Raw genomic sequence first — 25,807 nt, 5'->3', positions numbered from 1 at the left:
TAGGAGTCTGGCTCTAATAAATTGCTAGGGTCTATCTAGCCTGACCCAGCTCATTCATCATCAGCCCTGGTAGTGACAGTCTCCAAGGACATTCCACATACTTCCCCCGAGTCATTTTCCAGTGCCCAGTGTAGCACCCTGGCCTTCTTGCTGTTCTTCAGTTGATACAGATACTCTTGGAGTCTCCTGCCCTTTGCTTTTCTCTGGGTGTTTTAGTCTAGGGATTTTCATGCTGAGTGACTAGCAGAGCAGGTATTTTTCCCCTTTAATTATGGCTTAGAGCAATGGTTCTAACCCCAACCATAAATTTATTCCCTTGTTACTTCATAACTGTAATGTTGCTACTGTTCCAAATCATAATACAGATATCTGATATGCAAGATATCTGATATGTGACCCCTGTTGTGGGAGTCACGTCCCACAGGTGTACAAAGGACTGGCTTAGGGTGAGAGTACATGAGAACTGTTGTTCAGTGCTTTATTTGAGTCAGATAGTAGTAACTGCCTCCCAAAGACCTGGTGCAGGACTCCTAGTCCCCAGAGAAGCCAGCACAGAAGCCTTTCAGAGAAGAGGGGGCAGACATAGAGAGGCCATTGTGGAGGCTAAATCCGTGTTTCTGTTTGTGAGATGATAAATGATGAGTCCCCTGAAAAAAGTTGCTGCAGGGCTCAGTGTCCGCTTGGTGTAAGTACAGTGCTGTGTGTGTGCCCGGGGTTCCCAAGGTAACCATTTGAAAGAGAAGCCAAAATGAAACCACATCAATCGTTGTTTGATGACCCGAACAATGTGATCTTCCTTGGGGAAAGAAGAAGTGAAACAAGAAGCAGAAAAGACCTCCTGCCCTTTGCTGAGAGCTGTCCAGGAAAGGTTAGACAGAGTTTCAGCCATCTGGCCTACCTACTCTTCAGAGTACTGAGTGTCTTAGTTTAGAAGCATTACTAAAGAACACTGAAAATACTTACTACTCATCATGAGCTCAGAACGATGTGTCCTGAAAGGCTGCTTTTAACATTTGCTCTATTTCTTACAAATGGTCATTCAAAATGTATTTACAGATTTCAGATATGCACAATGCCAGACTCTGAAGACTTTCAGAAAATTATTCCAGCTATGTCTCTGAATGCCATTGTTTCCCAAGTGTGTGGTTTGATATTTTAACTTACTCTACCAATAAAAAATAAACAATATGCTTCCCATTCTCCCATGTTTTCCTGTGAACTCAAAGGACATAAACAAAGGCAGGAATTTATATAGGTTATATTTTATGGCATCTGTTTCATTCTTTAAGATAAAATATAAGTGTTCAAAGACATAGTGGAACATTCTAAAAGAATTCCCAAAATTGGATTGGTTTTGTTTTTTAAATTTCCCTCTTTCCTTCGGAAGGAAAATAGTGAGGATCCAGCCAAATTGTGTAGGTGAAATCTGAATTGTAATTACATAGGAAGCAAAATTCACTAGATTCTCCTTCAACTCTGGCTAGATGAGTTTATTAAAGTGTGAGCTGTAGAGCAACGTTTATATGGAAGAGACTGAAACTCATTGCAGGTTTCTCTGCAATGGGAAAAGAAATATAGGGATGGGTAAAAGACAGCTTCTCAACATTGACTTGTGTGGACAATAAAATGGGTGATTGTGATTGATTGTGATTGTGATTGTGGTAAGCATCTTTATGTTCCTCCCACTCTACCAGGGTCTTATGTAACATGGACTGGCCTCAGACTATCTGTGTATCCAGGGATTGGCTTGACCTTGTGATTCTCTTACCTCTTCCTTCTGTGTTCTGGGATTACAAGTATGTACCACTCTTTCCATTATTATCAAGGACTTTTGATAAGTAGCTATTATAGGAAAAACAATGAATATACACACACGCGTAAACACACTTTTAAAATGTCATTTAGTCAGATGAAGAATGAGAGGTTATGTCTAAGTTGTAGGTTATGTATGTCTAAGTTAGGAGGTTATAACTAAATTGTAGGTGTCTTAGCTATTCATACAGAACAGACATGATAGCTTAGCAATGTTCATCACCGAAAGGCATCTGCTTCCCACCTGCATGTCTGATTTTTCACTGGAGTCTGGTTTATTTTACATTGGGTTCTAGATCACATAATGGGTTCAGGTTTGGTTCAGGCATCTGCAGGACGTTTGTAAATAGGACTTCCCAGGTCATATTGTTTTTACAATGATAGCAGAAGTGCCTGAGGGCAAAACCACCCATTTAAGCTCATGGTGATTATCTGCTCAATTCTAAGGCTTAGAGCATACAGCAGGATGAAACCCAGAATTAAAAGCTGCATCCCTAAACTGTACTCTGTCAGCCATACCTGTAAGGCCAAGGTAAAAAAGCATGGATACACAAGTCAGTGCAGAACCAGGAGTAAAGTAATTCCTTCTAATACAGCAATATTAATATTTCTTTTACTTTATTCATGTGTTTCTCATCTAATATATGTAATACAAATACATGAACAAACTTACTTAAAAATATTAGAGACACAATGATCTACTTAAAACTATTGAAAACATATTGATCACAAAGATAAAACTCTTAGACATATGATCAATTAATATTTTGCATATGATGTGAATGGTTATGTATTGAAATTATCCTAGGCATCCTATCAGATCACCATGGACTAAGGCTAATCTTCAATAACAGCATAAATAATAGAAAGCCAACATTCATGTGGAAACTGAACAACACTCTACTCAATGATACCTTGGTCAAGGAAGAAATAAAGAAAGAAATTAAATACTTTTTAGAGTTTAATGAAAATGAAGCCATAACATACCCAAACTTATGGGACACAATGAAAGCAGTCCTAAGAGGAAAACTCATAGCCCTGGGTGTCTCCAGAAAGAAACTAGAGAAAGCATACACTAGCTGTCTGACAGCACACCTAGAAGGTCTAGAAGGAAAGGAAGCAAATTCATCCAAGATGAGTAGACGGCAGGAAATAATCAAACTTAGGGCTGAAAACAACCAAGTGGAAACAAAAAGAACTATTCAAAGAATCAACCAAACCAGGAGCTGGTTCTTTGAGAAAATCAACAAGATAGATAAACCCTTAGCTAGACTAACTAGAGGGCACAGGGACAGTATCCTAATTAACAAAATCAGAAATAAAAAGGAGACATAACAACAGCTCCTGAGGAAATCCAAAACATCATCAGATCCTACTACAAAAGATAATACTCAACAAAACTGGAAAACCTGCATGAAACGGACAACTTCCTAGACAGATATCAGGTACCGAAGTTAAATCAGGATCAGATTAATGATCTTAACAGTCCCATCTCCCCTAAAGAAATAGAAGCAGTCATTAATAGTCTCCCAACCAAAAAAAAAAAGCCCATGACCAGATGGGTTTAGTGCAGAGTTCTATCAGACCTTCAAAGAAGACCTAGTTCCAACTCTTCTCAAACTATTCCACAAAATAGAAAGAGAAGGTACTCTACCCAATTCATTCTATGAAGCCACAATTACTCTGATATCTAAACCACACAACGATCCAACAAAAAAGAAAACTTCAGACCAATTTCCCTTATGAATATGGATGCAAAAATACTCAATAAAATCCCCACAAACCAAATCCAAGAACACATCAAAATGATCATCCATCATGACCAAGGAGGCTTCATTCCAGGGATGCAAGGATGGTTTAATATTCGAAAATCCATCAACGTAATCCACTATATAAACAAACTCAAAGACAAAAAAATCACATGATCATCTCATTAGATGCTGAGAAAGCATTTGACAAAATTCAACACCCATTCATGATAAAAGTCATGGAAAGATCAGGAATTCGAGGCCCATACCTAAACATAATAAAAGCAATATACAGCAAACCAATAGCCAATATCAAAGTTAATGGAGAGAAGCTAGAAGCAATCCCACTAAAATCAGGGACTAGACAAGGCTGCCCACTTTCTCCCTACCTATTCAATATAGTACTTGAAGTTCTAGCCAGAGCAATTCAACAACAAAAGGAGATCAAGGGGATACAAATTGGAAAGGAAGAAGTCAAATATCAATGTTTGCAGATGATATGATAATATATATAAGTGACCTTAAAAATTCCACCAGAGAACTCCTAAGCCTGATAAACTGCTTCAGCGCAGTAGCTGGATATAAAATTAACTCAAACAAATCAGTGGCCTTTCTCTACACAAAGGATAAACAGGATGAGAAAGAAATTAGGGAAACAACACCCTTCACAATAGTCACAAATAATATAAAATACCTTGGTGTGACTCTAACTGAGGAAGTGAAAGATCTGTATGACAAGAACTTCAAGTCTCTGAAGAAAGAAATTGAAGACGATCTCAGAAGATGGAAAGATCTCCCATGATCATCGATTGGCAGGATTAATATAGTAAAAATGGCTATCCTGCAGAAATCAATCTAGAGATTCAATGCAATCCCCATCAAGATTCCAATCCTAAATCTGATAGGGGACTAATATCCAATATATACAAAGAGCTCAAGAAGCTGAACTCCAGAAATTTAAATTACCCCATTTTAAAAAATGGGGTACAGAGCTAAACAAAGAATTCTCAACTGAGGAATACCAAAGGGCTGAGAAGCCCTTGAAAAAATGTTCAACACCCTTAATCATCAGGGAAATGCAAATCAAAACAACCCTGAGATTCTTTCTACCTCACACCAATCAGAATGGCTAGGATCAAAAATTCAGGTGACAGCAGATGCTGGTGTGAATGTGGAGAAAGAGGAACAGTCCTCCATTGCTGGTGGGATTGCAAGCTGGTACAATCACTCTGGAAGTCAATCTGGTGGTTCCTCAAAAAACTGGACAGAGTACTACCACTAGATCCAGTAATCCCTCTCTGGGGCATATAACCAGAAGATGTTCCAACTGGTAATAAGGACACATGTTCCACTATGTTCATAGCAGGCCTATTTATAGTAGCCAGAAGCTGGAAAGAACCCAGATGTCCCCCAACAGAGGAATGGATACAGAAAATGTGGTACATTTACACAATGGAGTACTACTCAGCTATTAAAAACAATGAATTTATGCAATTCTTGGGCAAATCAATGTATCTGGAGGATATCATCCTGAGTGAGGTAACCCAATCACAAAAGAAGTCATTAGATATGCACTCACTGATAAGTGGATATTAGCCCAAAAACCTAGAATACCCAAGATACAACTTCCAAAACACAAGAAAATCAAGAAGGAAGTCCAATGCGTGGATACTTCATTCCTCCCTAGAATACAGAATAAAATATCCATGGAAAGAGTTGCAGAGACAAAGTTTAGAGCTAAGATGAAAGGATGGACCATCCATAGACTGCCCCACCTGGGGGTCTATCCCATAATCAGCCACTAAACACAGACACTATTGCATATGTCAGCAAGATTTTGCTGAAGGGACCCTGATATAGCTGTCTCCTGTGAGGCTTTGCCAGTGCCTGGCAAATACAGAAGTGGATGCTCACAGTCATCTATAGGATGGAACACAGGGCCCCCAGTATAGGAGTTAAAGAAAGTACCAAAGAGCTGAAGGGGTCTGCAACCCTATAGGTGGAACAAGAATATGAACTAATCAGTACCCCCAAGGCTCGTGTCTCTAGCTGCATATGTAGCAGAAGATGGCCTAGACCTCCATCATTGGGAAGAGAGGCCCATTGGTCTTGCAAACTTAATATGCCCCAGTACAGGGGAATGCCAGGGCCAAGAAGTGGGAGTGAGTGGGTAGGGTAGCAGGGCGGGGGAAGTGTATGGGGGACTTTTGGGATAGCATTTGAAATGTAAATGAAGAAAATATCAATAAAAAAGATAGAAAAATCATCTAAGTGTGAACTTAATAAAGAATATGAACACATATATACATACACACACATATATTTGTGTGAGAGAGAAACAGAGACAGAGAAAGTGTACCAATAGTCAATGTGCATATGAAAAAACCCTCTCAGATCATTAGCTATGAGGAATACTCAAATCACACCACAATGACACAACCTTTTTACACCCACTATGATGGCTAAGATAAAGATAGTGACAAGTATGGATGAAAAACTTCCAATATCTTTCCTGAGATTGCAAATAGTGCCACCACTCCTTTGGAAGATAGCCTAACAGATCCTCACAAAGAAAATATCAGCTGCCATTTATCTAGTGTTCCCAGGCAGATACCTACCCAACCTACCCAGAGAATGGAAGTGTACAGTCAAAGATTTATATGTTGTACAACAGCGAAGCTCTCAGACTTCATCAGAGAACTTTAGAGCTTTTCTTTCCCTCTTTCTTTCTTTTCTTTTCTTTTCTTTTCTTTCTTTCTTTCTTTCTTTCTTTCTTTCTTTCTTTCTTTCTTCCTTCCTTCCTTCCTTCATTTTTTCCTTTCCTTCTCCCTTCCTCTTTCTTTCTTTCTTTCTTTCTTTTTTCCTTCCTTTCTTCCTTTCTTCCTTTCTTCCTTTCTTTTTTAAATTTTTAATATTTTTTATTACATATTTTCCTCAATTACATTTCCAATGCTATCCCAAAAGTCCCCCATACCCCCCCCCCACTTCCCTACCCACCCATTCCCATTCTTTTGGCCCTGGCATTCCCCTGTACTGGGGCATATAAAGTTTGCAAGTCCAATGGGCCTCTCTTTCCAGTGATGGCCGACTAGGCCATCTTTTGATACATATGCAGCTAGAGTCAAGAGCTCTGGGGTACTGGTTAGTTCATAATGTTGTTCCACCTATAGGGTTGTAGATCCCTTTAGCTCCTTGGGTACTTTCTCTAGCTCCTCCATTGGGAGCCCTGTGATCCATCCACTAGCTGACTGTGAGCATCCACTTCTGTGTTTGCTAGGCCCCGGCATAGTCTCACAAGAGACAGCTTCTTTCTTTCTTTCTTTCTTTCTTTCTTTCTTTCTTTCTTTCTTTCTTTCTTTCTTTCTTTCTCTCTCTCTCTCTCTCTCTCTCTCTCTCTCTCTCTCTCTCTCTCTCTCTCCTTTCCTTTCTGTCTGTCTGTCTGTCTGTCTGTCTGTCTTTTCTTCCTTCCCACATTCCCCTCTTCTGTCTCTCTGTCTCTATCTCTGTCTGTCTATCTGTCTCTCTTTTGTAAATAGTGGCTAATGCTGAAACTCACAACTAGTCAAAGTGCATGGAAGGTATCCATGGAGTGCGCTATCATAAATGGTCTATCTGTATCAAACCCTTTATCCCCAAGGCTCAGGGACCTTCATGGAAGCGTAGTGTGAAAAGATTTTAAACACCATATGTTGGGGAAGACTAGGTCAAAGTAGTATCTTCTGGACATGAACAGACCCTCCACTGATGAACTCACAGCAACTGTGATCTTGCATAAGACCTGCAAGATCAGGCGAGGCAACAGTTCAGTATAGACTGAGGGATAGGTCACAAATCCCAGCCCATAACTGAGGAGCTAGTGATTCTTAGTGGGAGCTTTTGGAGGGAGACTCCAGTACTTAAAGATGTGGACTCTTGTACGTCAGCTGTGTTCCAGAAGATGACCATATACCCCTGAGTGTATGGACAGCTGCACAAACTGGTCTCAGCGGTTACCAAAAAAAGGAGATGTGAGGTTGTGTGGGGTCATGTGAGTGAATCTTGGAGGAGTTAAAAGGAGGACAGGGAATGAATATGATAAAAATGCTCTGTCTTCATGCATGAAATTCTCAAAGAACTATCACAAACATATAAATGTTTGTGTGAATATGCACAGCATTACCTGTAATAGCCAAGAAATGGGAACAACCCAAGCATCCATCAACTGATAAATAGATAAACTATATGTGCTACAGAGCTTACATGATTCAGTAGGCAAAAATGCTGACCACACAAACACGGGGACCTGAATTTAAAGCTACAGACCCCTCTTAAATAAACTGAATGCATGGTGAGTGTCTATAATCCCAGCACTAATGGAGCAAGATGCAAGGCAGAGGCTGGAGAGTACCTGCAACCTGCCATCCTGGAATAAATTTCAGAAAAACAACGAAAAAAGTGACTCTGATTGGAACAAGGTAGAAAGTAAGGACTGCTACCTGAGATTGCCCTCTGCCTTAAATAGGCTTACAGTGATGTATGTATCTCACTTTGCTCCCTGTACTGGCTAGTTTTGTGTCAACTTGACACAGCTGGAGTTATCACAGAGAAAGGAGCTTCAGTTAAGGAAATGCCTCCATGAGATCCAACTGTAAGGCATTTTCTCAATTAGTGATCAAGGGAGAAAGGCCCCTTGTGGGTGGGACCATCTTTGGGCTGGTACTCTTGGTTCTGTAAGAGAGCAGTCTGAGCAAGCCAGGGGAAGCAGGCCAGTAAAGAACATCCCTCCATGGCCTCTGCATCAGCTCCTGCTTCCTGACCTGTTTGAGTTCCAGTCCTGACTTCCTTGGTGATGAACAGCAGCATGGAAGTGTAAGCCAAATAAACCCTTTCCTCCCCAACTTGCTTCTTGGTCATGATGTTTGTGCAGGAATACAAACCCTGACTAAGACACTCCCACTGCACCTGCTCCCTGCAATACACACACACACACACACACACACACACACACACACACACACACATACACACACAGAGGAAGAATATATAGTAGTATGGGCATCAGTGGCATACTGATAGATAATAAAAAGGAAGTACTAATCCATGCTATAGAATAGATGAATCTTAAAAACAGGAAGCTAAGTCAGGCTTGTCAGAGAGAACCAATGCATGAGTCCATTCTTAATGTGAAGTGTTCAGACCAAGATAATCTATAGAGAAAGAAAATCAGCTAATGATGGAGAGTTCAGCTGTAGAGGGGAAACAACGGGGAAGAGTCTGGAGAACATGAGCAGTTGAGCAGTAACTGCTCCTGAGTGTTTCTTGGGGTAATGAAAACATTTTATGCTGTGTGTAGTGATAGCAACTCAACCAATTTTCTAAACTCATTGAGTTATATACTTTCCATGAATTTTATGACATTAATTATATGCCAGTACAACTGTCATAGAAATACAAGAAAGATCTTCCTAACACAGTTTTATCAAAATCCCAGGCAGTTATTTGGAAATCTGTATAGTGTAAGCTTAGTGTAGTCTCACTGTTTTTCACTGAAAGTCAAAGCTCATCTCCTTTCAGCAGAGACTCCCAGAACCTAAAGCTTTCCCAGTTATTTCTCCAGCAGCTAGGGCTTTGCAAGTCAGACAGGAAATCAGCTAAATTGCTTTAAAGCCAACAAAAGGATAAGAGAGATAACTCACAAGTTAAGAGCATTTATATTCCCCGTGTGTAACTGTGGTGGCTTGAGCTCAGACACCTGTAACTACCTCAAAGGCTGAGTGAGGTCTTCCATGTACCTGAAAACCCCAGTGTTGCAGAAATTAGAGACAGGAGAGTTCCTGAGGCTTGCTGGCTGCCAGCCTAGCTGAAAAAAAATGTGAGTCTTAGGGAAAGATGTTGAGGATAGAGGAGGATTCTCAACACGCTCCTCTGGCCTACCCAAAACATATGTACATATAACATACACACTGCACAATCATACACGGTAAGGAAAAAGGTAACAAAAGCTGTACAGTTAAATACTCTACTAATAAAAACATAACATTTTGTTTCAAGGAAGAAGTTCTTGTTTATCTGAAGTTGTCCACTGCCACATATGTATCACTATAGCCCCATAAACCTGTTTTACAGGTGAGTAAACTGAGGCTTAGAGAATTTACACTGCACAGCTTCTTTGTGATGTCTCCCAAATGCACATTGCCTGGAGTGGCAGAATTGTTCATTCTACAAATTTTGGGGTTATTCCAGAAGATGATAAATGTTTGACTTGGAAGGAATATTTAGTTAGTAATGGCTGGCAATGAGTAAGTCTTCCTGAGACCTCTAACAAATTCATAATTTAATGTGAATGTCCTCTGGTCCATGAAGGACCTGTCTTGCTTCCCTCTCCTCACTGACCTACTACTTGTACATTTCTATTTTGTGCTGTTACTGAACTTAGAGTGATGTTTGTACTTCTGTCTCCATTGCAGTAATGGCTGCCCATGCATCCTGTCTCAAATCTAAAACCCTGATCAAAGAAACATGTTTGGTTTACTCCAACTTTGGTGTTTCAGAATCTTTGCTAGAAGCTGGCACACAAAGCAGGTTTGGGAGCAAGGAGGGAAGGGATTTCTGCTTTGGTAGTAGATTGTTTCATGTGAACCCACACTTAGAGCTAAACAATGCAGTAAAGAACAGCGCTATAGAAACTCACTTTAGAGTCTTCCTTACTCTGATCTGAGGCTGCCAAAACTCGGAATTTTGAAGGTGATTATTTCCAGTCTTTACCCTTGGGCCTCTGTTCTCTTAACTGTTATTGAAGTCCCATCTTTTAAAATTAATGACCCAGTATGAAATTTCAGAGCAGCTAAAATTGATTCGTCTATTTACTTACCTCTTTTAAATGTAAAATAAAATTGCATTTGTGTGTAAAATCCCCTAGCACCAATGGAAACTGCGATTCTACATTTGCTAAGAAATATCTTTATTTGTCCTCTGGGAGATCTTAAACTTTAGTTGGCTTCTATTAAACTTTTATGAGAACAAAACTAGAGAATGACTTTTTCTTCAAGCAGGTACATTTTGTTGTTCCACAGAGCACACATGCCTGAAACAGAGCTTTTTTTCCCAACAAATTGGGTGTGCCCAAGGTTGGAAGGGATATGAGAGAAGATTAGCAGAACTCCTGAACTGCAGATGTCACATCAGGTCACAATCTTTTTTTCATGACTTATCAAATATTGCCTAAAATGTGTTCCTCAACTGGATGCCAATGTTATTATCTCCCCACACAGTGAGAAGAGTCCTTCTGCCTTCTCTGTAGTGTTTGAAGATATGGATGCTTCTAGCAAGGAGGGCAAAGTGAGGGGGGTGGGAACACAGGGGCATGTCCCTGTGTGAACAGTCAGTAGAGAGTTCTGCTTATAGTTGTTTTTGTTTTATTGTGTGTGTAATATGTCTTTATGTAAGGGTAATTGTGTGTGTGTTCAGGAACCTGGTCCTCTAATCTGGGGGGATAGTGTCTCTCACTAGCCTGGCACCTCTCAGTTCAAGAATCCCTGATTGGTAATCAGTTAACCACAGGCATTTACCTACTTCTGTTTCCCCAGCTCTGGTAATACAAGACATAATGTGTGTCATCATGCCTGGCTTCATTTACATGTGTTCTGGGTACTGAACTTAGTTCCCCAAGCTTGGACATCAAGCATATTACCAACTGAGCTATTTTAGCACTCCTTCAGACAAATTTGTGATGGAAATCACATAACCTGCCTAAAAGCCAAAAGGGGGAACTCAGGACAGTATTCAGTGTTATCTGAGGTGGCTGATGGTACTGTACTTTTGTGGATCTTTCATGGTGTTCTTGTCCTCTATCTGCCCAGCCACTGAAGATTTGGCATGGGGACTAATAGGAGAACCCAGAGACCAGTCTACTTCTATGAAACATATAGTTAAGGGGAGACATTTTCTGTAGATTGATCTTAGGTTATGTAATGTCTTCATGACCTGGAGGCAGGAAGAAGTAAGGAGGAATGACATTGTGCTCTGGGATTGGAAGATAAAGAAATTCTCTTGGAACTAGAAAGATCTCCCAGCATACTCAGAAGGAGCACCACTCAATTATTTTAGAGTTTTGACTCTGAGGTGCTTGGAATTAGAAAAGTCTCCCATAGCCTCAGCACTTGCATCCTTGGTCTGCAGTAGGTAGTGCTGTACGAGGAAATTTAGAAGGTGTGGCCTTGCTGGAGGAAGTGCATCACTGAGGACCAGCATTGAAATTTAGTATTATCACCCCACTTATAGTTTGCTTCCCTCCCTTGCCTCTTATTGCTATGCTTCTCCAAAATGATGAGGGCTTATCTTTCCAAAACCATATAGCTCTCTCTTGTGAAACTATGCCGGGGCCAAACAAACACAGATGTGGATGCTCACTGTCAGCTATTGGATGGATCACAGGGCTCCCAATGGAGGAGCTAGAGAAAGTACCCAAGGAGCTAAAGGGATCTGCAACCCTATAGGTGGAACAACATGATGAACTAACCAGTACCCCGGAGCTCTTGTCTCTAGCTGCATATGTATCGAAAGATGGCCTAGTCGGCCATCACTGGAAAGAGAGGCCCATTGGACTTGCAAACTCTATATGCCCCAGTACAGGGGAACGCCAGGGCCAAAAGAATGGGAATGGGTGGGTAGGGAAGTGGGGGGGGTATGGTGGACTTTTGGGATAGCATTGGAAATGTAATTGAGGAAAATACATAATAAAAATAAATAAATAAAAAAATAAACTCCCCCTCCCATAAACCCCTTCTGGTCAAGGCGCTTTATTACAGCAGAAGAAAAGTAACTAATGTAGACTTCCAGAAATGTGAGATGATATATTTATGTGGTTTCAGTCTTCCATGTTGAGTAGTTGGTGACAGCAGCCACAGGGAGCTAATGTAATAGCTTGCCAGTCATTTCCTCTCCTTGATTCACCTTTCTAGTTATCATTCATTGTTCTTTTCCCCCAAGGGCCACTAACACAGCCCTTGTGCATAAGGACAGCAGCTTCAACCTCCTCCCTGGGCCTCAAAGCTCCAGTGATCACCCTTGGGAAATCAGAAATGGGTTTATAGAAAGCCCTACTTCAGTAAAACCATCAACTCCTTACTATTAAGTTAAAAATAGGTCCAGTGTGATGATGCACAGTGTTACCCTGTCTGATCTGATCTCTGTGGCCTCCCCTCTGTGGAATCATTGTTGAGTAACAGTTCTGAATCAAAGTGTTTGAATCCAAAATTCTACTTGAAGCCTGTGATGGCTATTTGTGGCTGTCAACTTGATTATAGCTGGAATTAACTGAAACCCTAGAGGCTTCGGAGGATTTTTATTAATTAAGTCATTTGAAACAGGAAGACTCTTTCTTAGTCTGGATCTTTAGAGGTAGAAAGATAAATTTTGATCTGGCTCTTTTGAGGTGGGTCCCACCATCTGCTTGTAGCCTATATAAAGGACATAGAAGAAGGAAGCATGCTTGCTTTTTCTGCTTGCTGTCTCTATAGTTGGAAAATACATTCTTCACTGGCTACAGTAGAGCCTACTTCTTTGGGATTCTGATATACTGAAGACCAGCTGGCATATACAGACATCTAGCATCATGAACTGAACAAGTACTAGATTTTTAGACTATCCATTGGCAGACATTGTTGCATTAACTGGACCACAGCCTGTAAGTAAATTCCCTTTATATATAATATATATGTATATTTGAATATATTTGTGTACATAGATATGTATATATGTGTGTATGTACACACATATTATATATAAAAAGACAGACGCATATGCACATACATATAAGTCTATATTGCTTTTGTTTCACTTTCTTGATATTTCTTTCTTAATCACATATTGGCTTCTAACTGATGAATAGTAGTCTTGACTGTGGTTTGTGTTTAGAATAGTAAAAACTTACCAGACCCCCTTACAGACTGTACTCTGTACTATACTCGTCTCAGAGTATAAAGCACATGTTAAGAGTGAATTCTTCCTGGGCTGTTTCAGTATTGAACAGCAGTTCTTCCAGCCATCGAGTTTCCATTTCTCTTAAGGCTGGCTTGTAACACAAGATCATAGTAAACATCTTGTGGGAAAGAAAGAACTTTGGATCTTCAGAGGTTCTCATAGCATCCTGGTGGTTCAATTGCACATTCTATGCATATAAGTTTCTTTTAATTAAATAGCATCGAAGTTCTTGATCTTGCTTTTGTATCTTGCTTGTCAATCAAAATACAAGCATTTGTCTTCAAGTATAATTTTATGTCCTAATCATATTTCTAGTACACAAAAAAGCATTTGGGGGAGTTATTTGATGTATGATTATGTACCCCAAAATTACCTTTTTTCAAAACAGTTTTTTTAGTGTATTTGTGTGTGTGTTGACAAGCACACAGTTATATAGTGACAAACCATGTCAATCCCTAGGACAGTGTTTTCCTTTCCCTCTCTCTAAATTTTTTTCTGTTCTTTTGTAGTAAACTCTTTTTCTATATTCAGTCCTGGCTATCAAATGCTTTGTTTCTGTCTCTAACCTTTTGGTTTTTACATGTTATATGAATGGAATCATATGTAACCTCCTGGTTCTGGCTGTTGTTGATTTGAAAAAAAAACCAACACAAAATCTCAACCAATCACAAAAGCTCGATTTTACCGATATGTACCCAGGAGCCAGCATGCTAGCTCTGAGAGGCAGAGAAAACACCTAATTGACCTTCTTCCTCAACCGAAGTCCCCAATGGAAAAGGAAGTTCTCCTTCTCCACCCTGTCTCAAAAACCCCTCAGACTGAATATTCTTCCCTTTCCCGTGCACTCTACCAATCCCTTCTGAGTTTCTTTTACTCTTTGTGGTTTTATCCTATGTTCACTCCTGGTTGCTTACTCTGTCTCTTGACCTATGGTTCACTGTATTTAATGTTTTGTTTTGTTTTGTTTTTTACAATAAACAGAAAATTCTTGGATTAAAGGTGTGAGCTAAGGCAAAGTCACTCCATAACTAGAAACAAGTTTTTTTTCCAGTAAATAATGCAATCTCACAGTTCACAGTACGATTAAATATCATGCACCAGGCTGTCTTCACTTAATAGTGAAATGTACTAGTGTGTGTATTACTCGAATGTTCTTCACTGCCAAGTAGGATTTCATTAAGGACATACTGAAGTTTTCGCATTTATTCATATGTTGGAGGAAATTTAGGATACTCAGTTTGGGAATTATAGATAAAACTATAATCATTAAAAATTCTTTTATATATGAACATATTTTTCACATTTTAGTATTTGGGGGCATAGCTACAAGGTTATAAGTTATGTCACAATACTAAGCTTAAGCTGTTTTCCAAAGTAACAAACCAATTGTTTCTTTCAACAATGTATGAGAATTCTGCTCACCTCAAGTCCTTACCAGTCCATGGTAATGCCAGTTTCTTTCAGTTTTAAACATCGTGTAGGTTTTTAATAGTGACTCTGTGTGATTTTTATTTCCCTAGCAATTTGATGATATTAAGTATCTGTTCGCCTTAGCTATACATTTATCCCTATGTATTTTATTTATATAAAACTATAGATGCTCCCATTGTATACATCTTGCTGCTATATTGTAACATTATAAGGTTAACATTATAACTTATGATGTTTATCGTGTATCCTGAGACCTTTCTAACATATTACTTGTGGTTTTAGGGTTTTTTTTTTGTTGTTGTTTTCTATAATTTCCTTTTTTTCTCTTTTTACATAAGAAATGAAAGACTTTATATTATTTTCCTTTTTGTTGTTGTGATAAGACATCCTGGGCAGTATTAGGTCTAAAGAAGATTCCAATTCCCCAAACTCCAAAAGGCAGTCCAAATATCCAGAAATTGGATCAACCTGAACAATAGGAGGGTTTCTGGTGGTGAGATGAAAACAGGCACTCCTCAGAAACTTGTGAGGCTGGTTTTCCCATACCAAACACTATCTCTGGAAGAAGTGACAAATGGATGCCTATTAGCATACCAAAGCAAGGGCTGGTCTCCAGGCTCTCTCTGTGTCACAAGTTCTGGTTCCACATTTCAGAAACCATGCTGTCTAGCATCATACCCCTTCTCACCTTCTCTTCTGGAATTTTCAGTTTCTGGTCTTAATTTACCACCTGTGATCTACTGGCTTTCCTCCAGTGAGTATTACCAACACTTTTGTAAAAAAAACTAACACATTTATTGCTGTGATCGTTCATGCTTGGGTTTTCCATTCTGTTCTATATTCCGTTCAGATCTATGAAGAAAAAGGTCTTGACTGCTCCTAGGTATGTTGGAGGAGAACGTTCATTATAGATATGTAGGAGAGCACAGCCAGAGTAAAGACATCTGGGAGCGTCCAGAGTGGTTAGACCCCTGAGCCATGTGGGGTGAGCAGGAGGGGAAAGGAGAGGAGAGGGGAACCAGGACCAGCATTCAGGAGGCCAAAGATACAAAAAAGGAAGGGTAGCCAAAATGTCTGGATTATATAGGGAAGGACAGCCTAGCTACTGTGCTGGAGAGTTCTGGTATGCCAGCCACACGCTTTACAGATGGGAATGAGGGATGCTGGGAGAACCTAGAGGCCAAGTCTATTTTCATAGTTAAACAGGCGCCTCGTCTGTTGTTTTCGGTTTAAAACTTATACATGTTTATTTTTGAGCTAGTATCATGCTGCTTTAAAAATTGTCTCTGACATATAACTTGAAGTCAGGTGTGGTGAAGACTCCAGCATCACTCCTCTTGCTTAGGTTTCCTTTCGCTATCTCAGTTCTTATGTGTTTTCAAACGCATTTTCAGTTTGTTTTACCAATACCTGTGAATAATGTGTTGGTATCTTAATGTGGTTTGCATTAAATCTATGCATTATTTTTTCGTAAAATGGCCATTCTTCACAATGTTGATTCTACCAACCCCAAAAGCTCGGTAGTCTTTACTATGGGGAATTAGCATGTTGGAAATCAATGCTTACTTATACTGTTAGCATTTTGTCTAGGCTCCACCCCAGAGTTACCTGGCAAGAGCCAGGCATGCCTGACTCACTATAAAAGGGACTGCTTGGCCCTTCCTCTCTAGCTTTCCTTCTTGCTCTGTCCTCTTGCCCCTTCCCCCTCTCTCCCCATTCCCCGCCCCCCACCTCTCTGCAATTTCTCATAGCCTGTCTCTACTCCTGCACTATCTCTTTGCCTTTCTCTATCTCTACTACTTTCTCAACTCCCCTCCCCATTCCCTGAATAAACTCTGTTCTATACTATACCGGGCTGGTCCCTCAGTGGGAAGGGATGCCTCAGCATGGGTCTGCGGAGGCACCCCCTCCCCCCACACCTGACTACACATCCACCAAGCATATTCCTTCTTTCTTTATTTTTATAAAACACAGCATATACTGAATAACTGCTACGTTCCAAATATTAAGAGACACATGATGCAAATTTTCGCTAATCTGATATGAGCTGTAGATTTTTACTTGGGTGCCTTTTCCTTTACCGTGGAAGTCATTTTTAACCTTAATTTTCTGAGTGACTGTATAAAACACAAGAGCTCTTTTGTGTCTCTAGGGAGACTTAATGGCTCTTCTTTTAGGGTCTGTTGGTATTGTGAGTTACCTTAACTGGTTTCTGAACATTAACTCCAACTTGAATTCATGACATTTATTCCCAAATTTATGGACAAATCCTCTGGATGTCTTGCAATTCAGTTTTTTAATATTTTATTTTTGTTATTTGTTGATAATAGTTGGAGATTGTTAAACATCCTGTCTTACGTCAGTGCAGTTATCTCTCTCTCTCTCTCTTTTTTATAGAATTTATCCAAATATCTACTTAAGTGTGCAGGACCAAGGGATCTGAGATTCAGAATTTGGACTCCGTCATCGGTGTTTGTGAATCTCGAATGGGACAGTTAGTCTGTCGTTTAAAAAATTAGATACCCGTGACCCCTAAAGTTAAGAGGCAGGGTGACAGAAAACACAGAACTACTATGGCGTATGCGTTTTTCAAGGAAAACTAGGAAGGTTAAGGAAGTTTAAGCCACAGGTTTGTCTTTTTATTCTCTGCCAATCTCTCCACTCTGCATAGGACTGAATAAAATCAAAGTTCTTCCTGTTGCCGGTGGCGAAGGTTATGAAAAGCTGTTAACTGCTAAGAAAAAGCAAAGTCGACCCCATCTCAAGAACCAAGACAAGAACCTTGACTGCTTTCTCTATCAAAAGACGGGGGGGGGGGGGGGGGGGACGGGACGGGACGGGACGGGGACGGGACGGGGACGGGACGGGACGGGGACGGGACACTGCCTGTCATGCGCGCAGGCGCAGGAGGAACTGGCCGCCACTTAGTAAAGCCTAGCCCCGCCCAGAGGAAGTGGGAGGGACGTGTAGTGGCTTCTCATTTGCTGCGACTCTCTCATGCGTGCTGACGTCACAGGTCCGCGACCCGGAAGTGCGCGTGCGGCCCGGGCAGCAGCCGGGTAAGCGAGTCCTCGGAGTAGGAGCGCCACGTTTCTAAGGCGCCTTGGCGACCTGTCTGTGCAGCGTGCGTCCGAACGCGCCCTTGGGAGATGGCGGGAGGTGGAGGCTGCTCCCTGTTCTAGGCGACGCCCGGTCTCTCTTCCTTGAGCCGTGGGCGGCGGTCGTATCTCAGGGCCGGTTTCCCGCAGTTTTCCAGAGTTAGGGGAGAAAGTCGCTGTCTCAGATACGCGACCGGCTTGAGCGTAGCTGTCCTCACGGCGCGCTACTTTTCTTGGGGTCCTTTAAGAGCTCCCACCTCTTAGAGGTCGAGCATACGGTGAGAATTGCTGAGGCAACCCCGCAGAGTTCCAACTTGGGATGCTGTAACCTTGAGGCCTACCCTGGGTAGGGGAGGAGGGCGATGAGCACGTGTAACTGATGTGTTTTTGGAAACCTGCTGTTGCTGCCGATCTAATATTTTATTTTCTGGCACTCTAAATCCCTCCTGCTTTCCATATAGTAATCATAGCAAGAGTACTTGGGTAGCTGCCACCGAAGTGGTTTAGCGTTCCTGAAAGGATCACTTTCATATCGGACAACTTTTGTTGGCCCTCTTTTCGAAGTGTAATTAGCGTTAACTGTGTGTTTGCACCGTAGATGTGTGGTTGGCGACTTGTCTCCAGATGCAGAGCGTCCTGTATCCTTGGCACAGGCAGGTCCTGAGGTGTAGTTGGAGTAGATTGTGCCTTCTGAAGCGATACCTGTTTACAATGAAGTTGCAGTCCCCAGAATTCCAGTCCCTTTTCACAGAAGGATTGAAGAGCCTGACAGGTGAGAAGTTAAGGTTGCCCTCGGGGCTTTGGAATTGTTAACTGCAGAAAAGTCCGAGGCAGACATCTTTCAGTCAGTGTTGGGATATTTTTGTAGCGGCAATGAAAGACAGACCAACTTGGGGTATATTGAGAATGGTAGGAAGTTGACTGCAGCTTGAAGCACAACTTTTCTGTGTCCTCCAAGAAATTCCATTTACCATACATTATGTAATGAGATCCAAGAGCTTTAGATATGTGTTCTGAACAGAAGAGGAAACACGTGCTTGGGAAGTGAAGTGCCTGTCTGTTTCCGTAATTGAAGGAGCTGGGTTTTAAATTATAGAGTCTGATGTCATCTGATTTGTTAACACCGAAGCTCTGTTTTCCTTTGTTGTATTGCTCTCTGAGAGAACAGAAGGAAATAGATTTTTCCCCTTCTTTTTCTGTGTGTGCACCTAAAAAGCCTGTAAATCTAAATATAGAACTGCAATTTAAAACCTGCTGATATATCAAAAAAATGGCTTCCAGGAGTATAGTGTGTGGTTGTGTAAACCACCTCAGAGACTGACATGCACTTGAGGTGCCTTGTTATTCCTGGGATGACCAGGGTGCTTGTTCTGTGTTGAGCTCAGAAGGCTACTTATAGGAGTCAATAGTCTCTACTGTGTGTGTTCCAGGAATGCAACTCAGGTTGTCAGTCTTGGTGACAAAGACTTTTACTCAGACACCTCCTAGCCCTGGAAGTACTTTTAAATCAAACGGTAGGATTCTGCTGTCTCTCTTTGCTTTGTAATTACTCCATAAATTATGTTGAAGAAACTGTGGGAAACATTGCCTGAATATTATGGTATTTCCAGGGCTGCTTTTCTACTCTTGCAATGAGATGATGGTATTTTAGGTGCCTACTGAGGAGAACATCAAGCTCAATCTAAGTTTATGATGCTGTCTACACTGTGATTTAATCAGAGTGAAAAATGCCAGAAATTCTCTGTCCAATAGAAACTAAAATGAAATGAATGAAATTAATAGTGTATGTAGAATATATCTAGCACATGAAACATGTCTATCAAACTCAACATTTCAAATGCTGAGTAAACAAACACTGCAGATATAACAGCTCCAATTTGGGCTAAGTGAACCTGTTACATTTTCTCATATCTTCTCCCAGCCCTACTTTTCCTGTTCTCTGTTGCCTCTTCTTTAGAAACAATATTAGAGATGTTCAGTATTATAGGTTTTTGAATATTTTTAAAGATATTTTCATTTCTTGAAAATTTCCTACAGTTTGATCAGAATCAAACTAATTCCTACTTTCTTCTCCCAAGTTCTTTTTTTTTTTTTTTTTTTAAATAATCCATCAACTCTAATTTGTGTTGCCCATATATTCCTACTTGTAGAACATGGTCATCTTACCAGAAGCCACACCCTTAAAGCCTTTCTTGCTATTTTCTGTAAGTGGTTGATGTTACTGGACAAGATTAAACAAGGTGTTAAGCTGCCTGGAGTGAAGTACTCAAAGCATATAAAGTTGGAAGTAAACCACAAGGAGAGAGTTCAGTGTAGGTAAAGTGTGAAGCAACGATAAGAGAGAGATGAGATAAAAGTTGGATATGGGAGCCATTGTTTACTGTGCTAGAGAACTTAGACATCACAGTGATAATCTGGGAGGAGGATGTGCCTAGTATTTACTCTGGGGCTTTAGAGTAACCCAGCTATGGAGACTGGAGTTCAGGAGCTAGATGCTGGAGCAAGGAGGTAAAGAAGACCCTCGAGAGTTCTGGGTCAGAATGAGCCCAGAGTGTGAGGACTGCTCTAGGCGCTATAGGAGGCAGGTCCCAGTCTGGACAGCTTTTCAATTGTTTGGGACATGAACTCCATTAATCTTGTAAACATTGCAGATAGAATTTTTATATTTTAAAGACTCTTTAACTGGGGAATAGGTTGAGAGACTTGATTGAGAATTACGGGAGCGTGAACCCTTATTGTAGAGAGCTTATGGAAGGAAGTGTTAGCTTCTTTAAGAGCCCATGTTTACCTAAGGCAAGACTTTTTAGTCAAGCCACTTTAGAAAATCTACAGAGGGAAACAGTTTGATTAGAGTAGATGGAAGAGCGTGATATAACAGCACATGTTGAGGATTCTATCCTGAGTTGTAATTAGGGAAGGGCTTAGCTGAATTCAGGATCCCCAAGGATATGCTAAGCTGCTTCTTGCAGTAAAAGAAGAATGCTGTCTACACAGACCCACAAGAGGGCATTGGAACTGACTTTTTACAATGTTGGGACCTGGATTAGTTTGTTTAGAAAGAGTTTAGGAAATGGGATCTGCATAATGTTTTCAGAAAGTAGACATTATCTTTGGTTATCAACTTAAAATCCACAGCTCTCTTCTAAAAGGGAGCCATTTGGGTATCCGTATCGGAGGAAAACAGATTTAGGTTACCTAAAATTCCATCTTCAAACATGGAAGCAGGTTCATGAAGTTTTGTAGTTTTACAGAACAGAGTCATAAATCAATGCAAGTTTCAAATACACACTTGGGTGTACATTTGAGGAAGGTACAATGAAATGAGGGCAGCTGTTGTATAGGACCAAGTTGCTATCTGATGGCATTCTTAGCTTTTGCATGGATAAAAGCTAGTTGCTTGGTAGGCTATCTTTAATTTGTAGTTAGGTGATGAGAACTCAGATTAAAACTGACTGGCAAGCCAGAGTAATCCTTCATGAGCTGTGCAAGGCATCCTTGGATAGTGGTCATACTGTGTATAGCCCATGTGCAGATTGGTTTCAAACAGTATACAGTTTTATTTTTTAAGGGTTCTTTGCTATAATATTTTTCATAGGTTTCCTGCGTACGCATACTTTGTCTACATTTGTCCCAAAGAGAAATAGAAGACTTTGATTCTAAAGTACACACATAACACCATAGAGAAGCAAGCACAATTGTTTTATTGCTTGCTTTTCTGTTGATGATTATCATATTTATAGCGATGATTCTAGGTCATCTTGGAATTTTGAACTATCTTCCGGATAAGAAAGAAGTTTTCAAAGATCTCTCCTGCAGTTCTAAGGGGCAGTCTACAGTAGAAGAACCATTTCCGAAGAGAGGGCCTGCTTTCACTCTCATACAAGATTGCTCAGTTCACTGATCTCTACTATTTGTAATATATGACAAAACCTTGTGCTTATATGATCCTTAATCTTTAATCATACATTGCACTTAAAAAACAACAAAAACCAGACCAAACAAATCCTTCTTTCCTCAGAATTATTTGCCAAAGAGAATCATGAATTAAGAATAGCAGGAGGAGCAGTGAGGGATTTACTAAATGGGGTGAAGCCTCAAGATGTGGATTTCGCCACCACTGCCACCCCTACTCAGATGAAGGAGATGTTCCAGTCTGCTGGCATTCGCATGATCAACAACAAAGGAGAGAAACATGGGACTATCACTGCCAGGGTGAGTGCAGCTGACCCGACCGTACTGACTGTGGCATTCTGTGATTATTTGAAGTGTTTGTCCCGTTTTTTAAAAAGTCTCAATAGAAATGTCCATGCCACCTACCCTCTGGTATCTTCCATACTCTTTCATTGGAGCTACTTATATACGTTTGATACTTTTCTCACTTTACATTTTCTACGGTAAAACCAAGTAAGTCATCTCTCTTAGATTATGTTTGTAATTTGTAGGTTTGAAGATGCTCATCATTCCTGTGAGATAACTTCCTTGCCACCTCTCTCTCCACAGCAAGCACATATAATCCTCCTTTGCCTGCCTTTCTAGGGTATTGATACTATAGTTTTTCATTAATTCAGGGTTAAAGTTTGCATGTATGACTTATTTATAGCTGCATTCTGGAACTATATTATATTCAGGCAGGTCTTTGGATTGTTCCTCAAGGCACTACTCTCATCATGAGAACAACCAACTCCATCCTTCCCTCATTGAATGAAACTAATTTGTGTTTGGTTAACAAAACAATCCTTTTAAAAAGAGGGAGTATGATTTACAATAGGACATAAACTATTTTATAGTTGTATCTTAAGTTTCAAAAGTTATTGTAAAAAGTTTTAAATATATGTTAGTGAAATTGCCTAGCAACGAATTTCCTAGAATATATCTCCTTTGTTAAATGTACATATGATGTACATTAAAATAACTATAAAAAATATAGTGTGGTAAATACAGAAACTAGTGAGAAGTTTGTGGGGCCAGTGTCATGACTCAGTAGGGAAAGGCACCTGCTCCCAAACCTGACAACTTGAATTTTGTCCCCAGAACCCCAATAATGGAAGGAGACAACAAATTTGGGCAAGTTGGCCTTAGCTGTGGCAAACACTTGCATACTTATGCTAAAAGTTCAAATGGTAACAACAAAAAGTTGTGTTTAATTTCAGCTTCATGAAGAAAATTTTGAAGTTACTACACTCCGAATTGATGTTACCACTGATGGAAGACATGCAGAGGTAGAATTCACAACTGACTGGCAGAAAGACGCTGAACGAAGAGATCTCACTATAAATTCTATGTTTCTAGGTAATCTCTTGGGAAGATAGGACTATTCTGTTTGAGAGCCTCCTTTCTGTGTTAAGCCTGTGTTTAAGCCTGTGCTATAGAGATGTTATCCATCATTTACGTTGAACCTATCAGGGTCTGTTGGCTGAAGTTAACATCACTACCTGGAAACTGGAGTGTTTTTGTCAGTTTCCATTTTAGTACTGTAGTGAAGATTAGGAAGTAACTGTCAGTGCTTAATAAGAGAGGGGAAAGGAGGGAGGGAGGGATTAATAGGCTCACAGAGTCCACCCAGAGTGCCTGCTTTGTTACAGCCTGTTATCAGATTACCCAATCTGAGGGAAATCTGACAAGCTTTTCAAGAACTTGTATTGTGACTTAAGGCTGAAATGTTATTTTTTAAGATTTCTGGATTTTAATTTTTTTAACCTGTTTTTTATTTATATGGTCTGCTTTTTGTTTCTGAATTTTGAGTGTGTGTTCAGATCATCTTAGAAACACTTCTCAGTGTCTTAAATGCTGAGCTAATATGTATTTTGCCATCTTGGTCTGTTTATTTCAAAACAACTTTTGCATATTAGGAAAATTAGCTGTTAGTATTTTGGTACTGAAATAATTTTCCCCAGAAATTTACTCAAGCTTGTAATTTTTCCATTTTTTTCTTTTTACCAATAAGCTTATTTATATTTTCTAAAAAATGAAAACTTTTTATTGAATCTTTTTGTAAAGTGCACATCGTGTACCCCAATCCTACTCATCTTCCCTCCCCTTGTATCAGCCCCACGCCCTTGTAACCTCCCGACAGAGGAGGAAAAACCTCTTTGTGGAAGCTATAGTGTGTCTCACAGTAGACCATTTTGTCCATACTTCTTTGCTTGCAAATCTTCACTACAAAAGTGATTCCTTGGTCTGGTACATGGCCTCCGGCTTGTGCTACACCATCAAAACCTCACTGGGACTCATCTTGGATATCCTGTTGTTACCTGTGTCATGGAGATCTTGTATCCTTGGTTTTGTAGAACCAGCCTCTTCATATGCTCCAGCAGCTCATGGATGGAGTAGATGTTTTTACTACTATGTCTGTTACAGTGTTTTTAAAAGATTTTCTTGTTTCTGAATGTATGCAGGCGTGTGCACAGAGATTAGGGAAGGTACTGACTATTCTGCATTACTTTCCACTTGTTCCCTTGAGGCAGGGTCTCTCCTGCTATTCTTATTTTTATAATATCATTTCTTATGTTTAGAAGATTATCTAATGCTCTTTAGGTCTCTCCTGTTATTCTTATTTTAGGAATATTAAGTCTTAAGTTTAGAAGATTATCTATTGCTGTTTATATTCTATGTCTATCTGCTGTTCTATCTGGTGTCTTCCCTTCCATCCTACTGTACACAAGTGTGGTAAATTGATTGTTTTTTCTTGAAGGTTCTGTCTCTCATTTAATAGTAATATATATGAATACTGGTACAACCTAGGTTTTCATTTTTAACTCTTACTCTTATTGAACTTTACTGTTTGTGGTAGTTTTCAGATATTTTTTCTTCCCACTAAATCCTTGCTAATGATTTTTCTTCCCTCTTTTCTGATGAATAGGTTTTGATGGCACACTGTTTGATTACTTTAATGGTTATGCAGATTTAAAAAATAAAAAGGTTCGATTTGTTGGACATGCAAAACAGAGAATTCAGGAAGATTATCTTCGAATTTTAAGGTATTTCAGGTAAGAACTTATACATTTCAACACTAGAAAATTTCAGTTTTTCGTGTCACCCTGAGACACCCAAGTAGCTGTTGAGTAGCATTCTGTGGCTTTTATTCAGAAGTATAATCAAACCATTCTTTGTAGTATGTTTTATATAAAAGCTTTAAATTATTAATGTCTTTTCCCTTCATTGATCCTACAGTTTAAATTCTTACCACAGGCCAGGTATTGTGCTCGGTGATCTTACTACAGAGAAATGACTTAAACTGTGCCCTTAAGGAGTTAGAGTCAAGATGTTCTGGAACATATTTGGTGCCTCACCAAAAAATGACAAAGAGAGTGCTATCAAGTGGTACTTGAGATACTTAAAAGTTGAAGAAACCGGCTAAGTGTGAAATGCAGTGATAGTTGTGTGGGTATTAGTGGTTTTAAGTTTTGTAGATTTTCAACTGAGGCATAAACACTAGCTATACATGTATATATAATGTCTTGATACATTGGTATTGAAGGTAAACACATCTCTTCCCTCAAAGCTATCATGTTTAGGATAAAAGCATTCAATCCCCTTCTATCTATTGGTTATCTATAGTCCCTCTACTTTGCAGCAGTGATGAGAATGTCATCTGTGTGTGTCCTTGTACTTTAGTCCTCATGGGTAAGTCAACTAACATATCCTAGTCCTCAGTTTACCCTAGTTTGGGTACGTGTGTATTATGCATTACTTGGCTTTTTGTGTCCAGATTATTTAACTCTTATCTCTAACTCTATTGTTATAAATGACAAGATATGG

General features: G+C 39.9%; 1 protein-coding gene across 3 annotated transcripts in view; it reads left to right on the top strand.

The window, feature by feature from the left end:
• Positions 1–17,968: 17,968 nt before the first annotated feature.
• Trnt1 (tRNA nucleotidyl transferase 1) overlaps positions 17,969–25,807 on the top strand; it is a 13,187-nt gene continuing 5,348 nt past the window's right edge. Inside the window, exons 1-5 of one of the 3 annotated variants that reach the window (XM_021164371.3) lie at positions 17,969–18,010; positions 18,648–18,821; positions 22,068–22,261; positions 23,200–23,338; positions 24,909–25,035. In XM_021164371.3, coding sequence (XP_021020030.1) covers positions 18,674–18,821; positions 22,068–22,261; positions 23,200–23,338; positions 24,909–25,035 — 608 coding nt within the window. In that variant the 5' untranslated portion in view covers positions 17,969–18,010; positions 18,648–18,673. Of the gene's footprint in view, positions 18,328–18,647; positions 18,822–22,067; positions 22,262–23,199; positions 23,339–24,908; positions 25,036–25,807 lie in introns of all 3 variants that reach the window. The other 2 variants (XM_021164370.2, XM_021164372.3) reach the window with 2 other exon arrangements.

The sequence above is a fragment of the Mus caroli genome, unplaced genomic scaffold (genome assembly GCF_978045245.1).
Source record: "Mus caroli unplaced genomic scaffold, Mus_caroli_1 scaffold_7, whole genome shotgun sequence".
In the NCBI taxonomy this organism is placed as follows: domain Eukaryota; kingdom Metazoa; phylum Chordata; class Mammalia; order Rodentia; family Muridae; genus Mus; species Mus caroli.
Note: the sequence above shows the minus strand (reverse complement) of the source record. Positions and strands in the feature narration are given on the sequence as shown.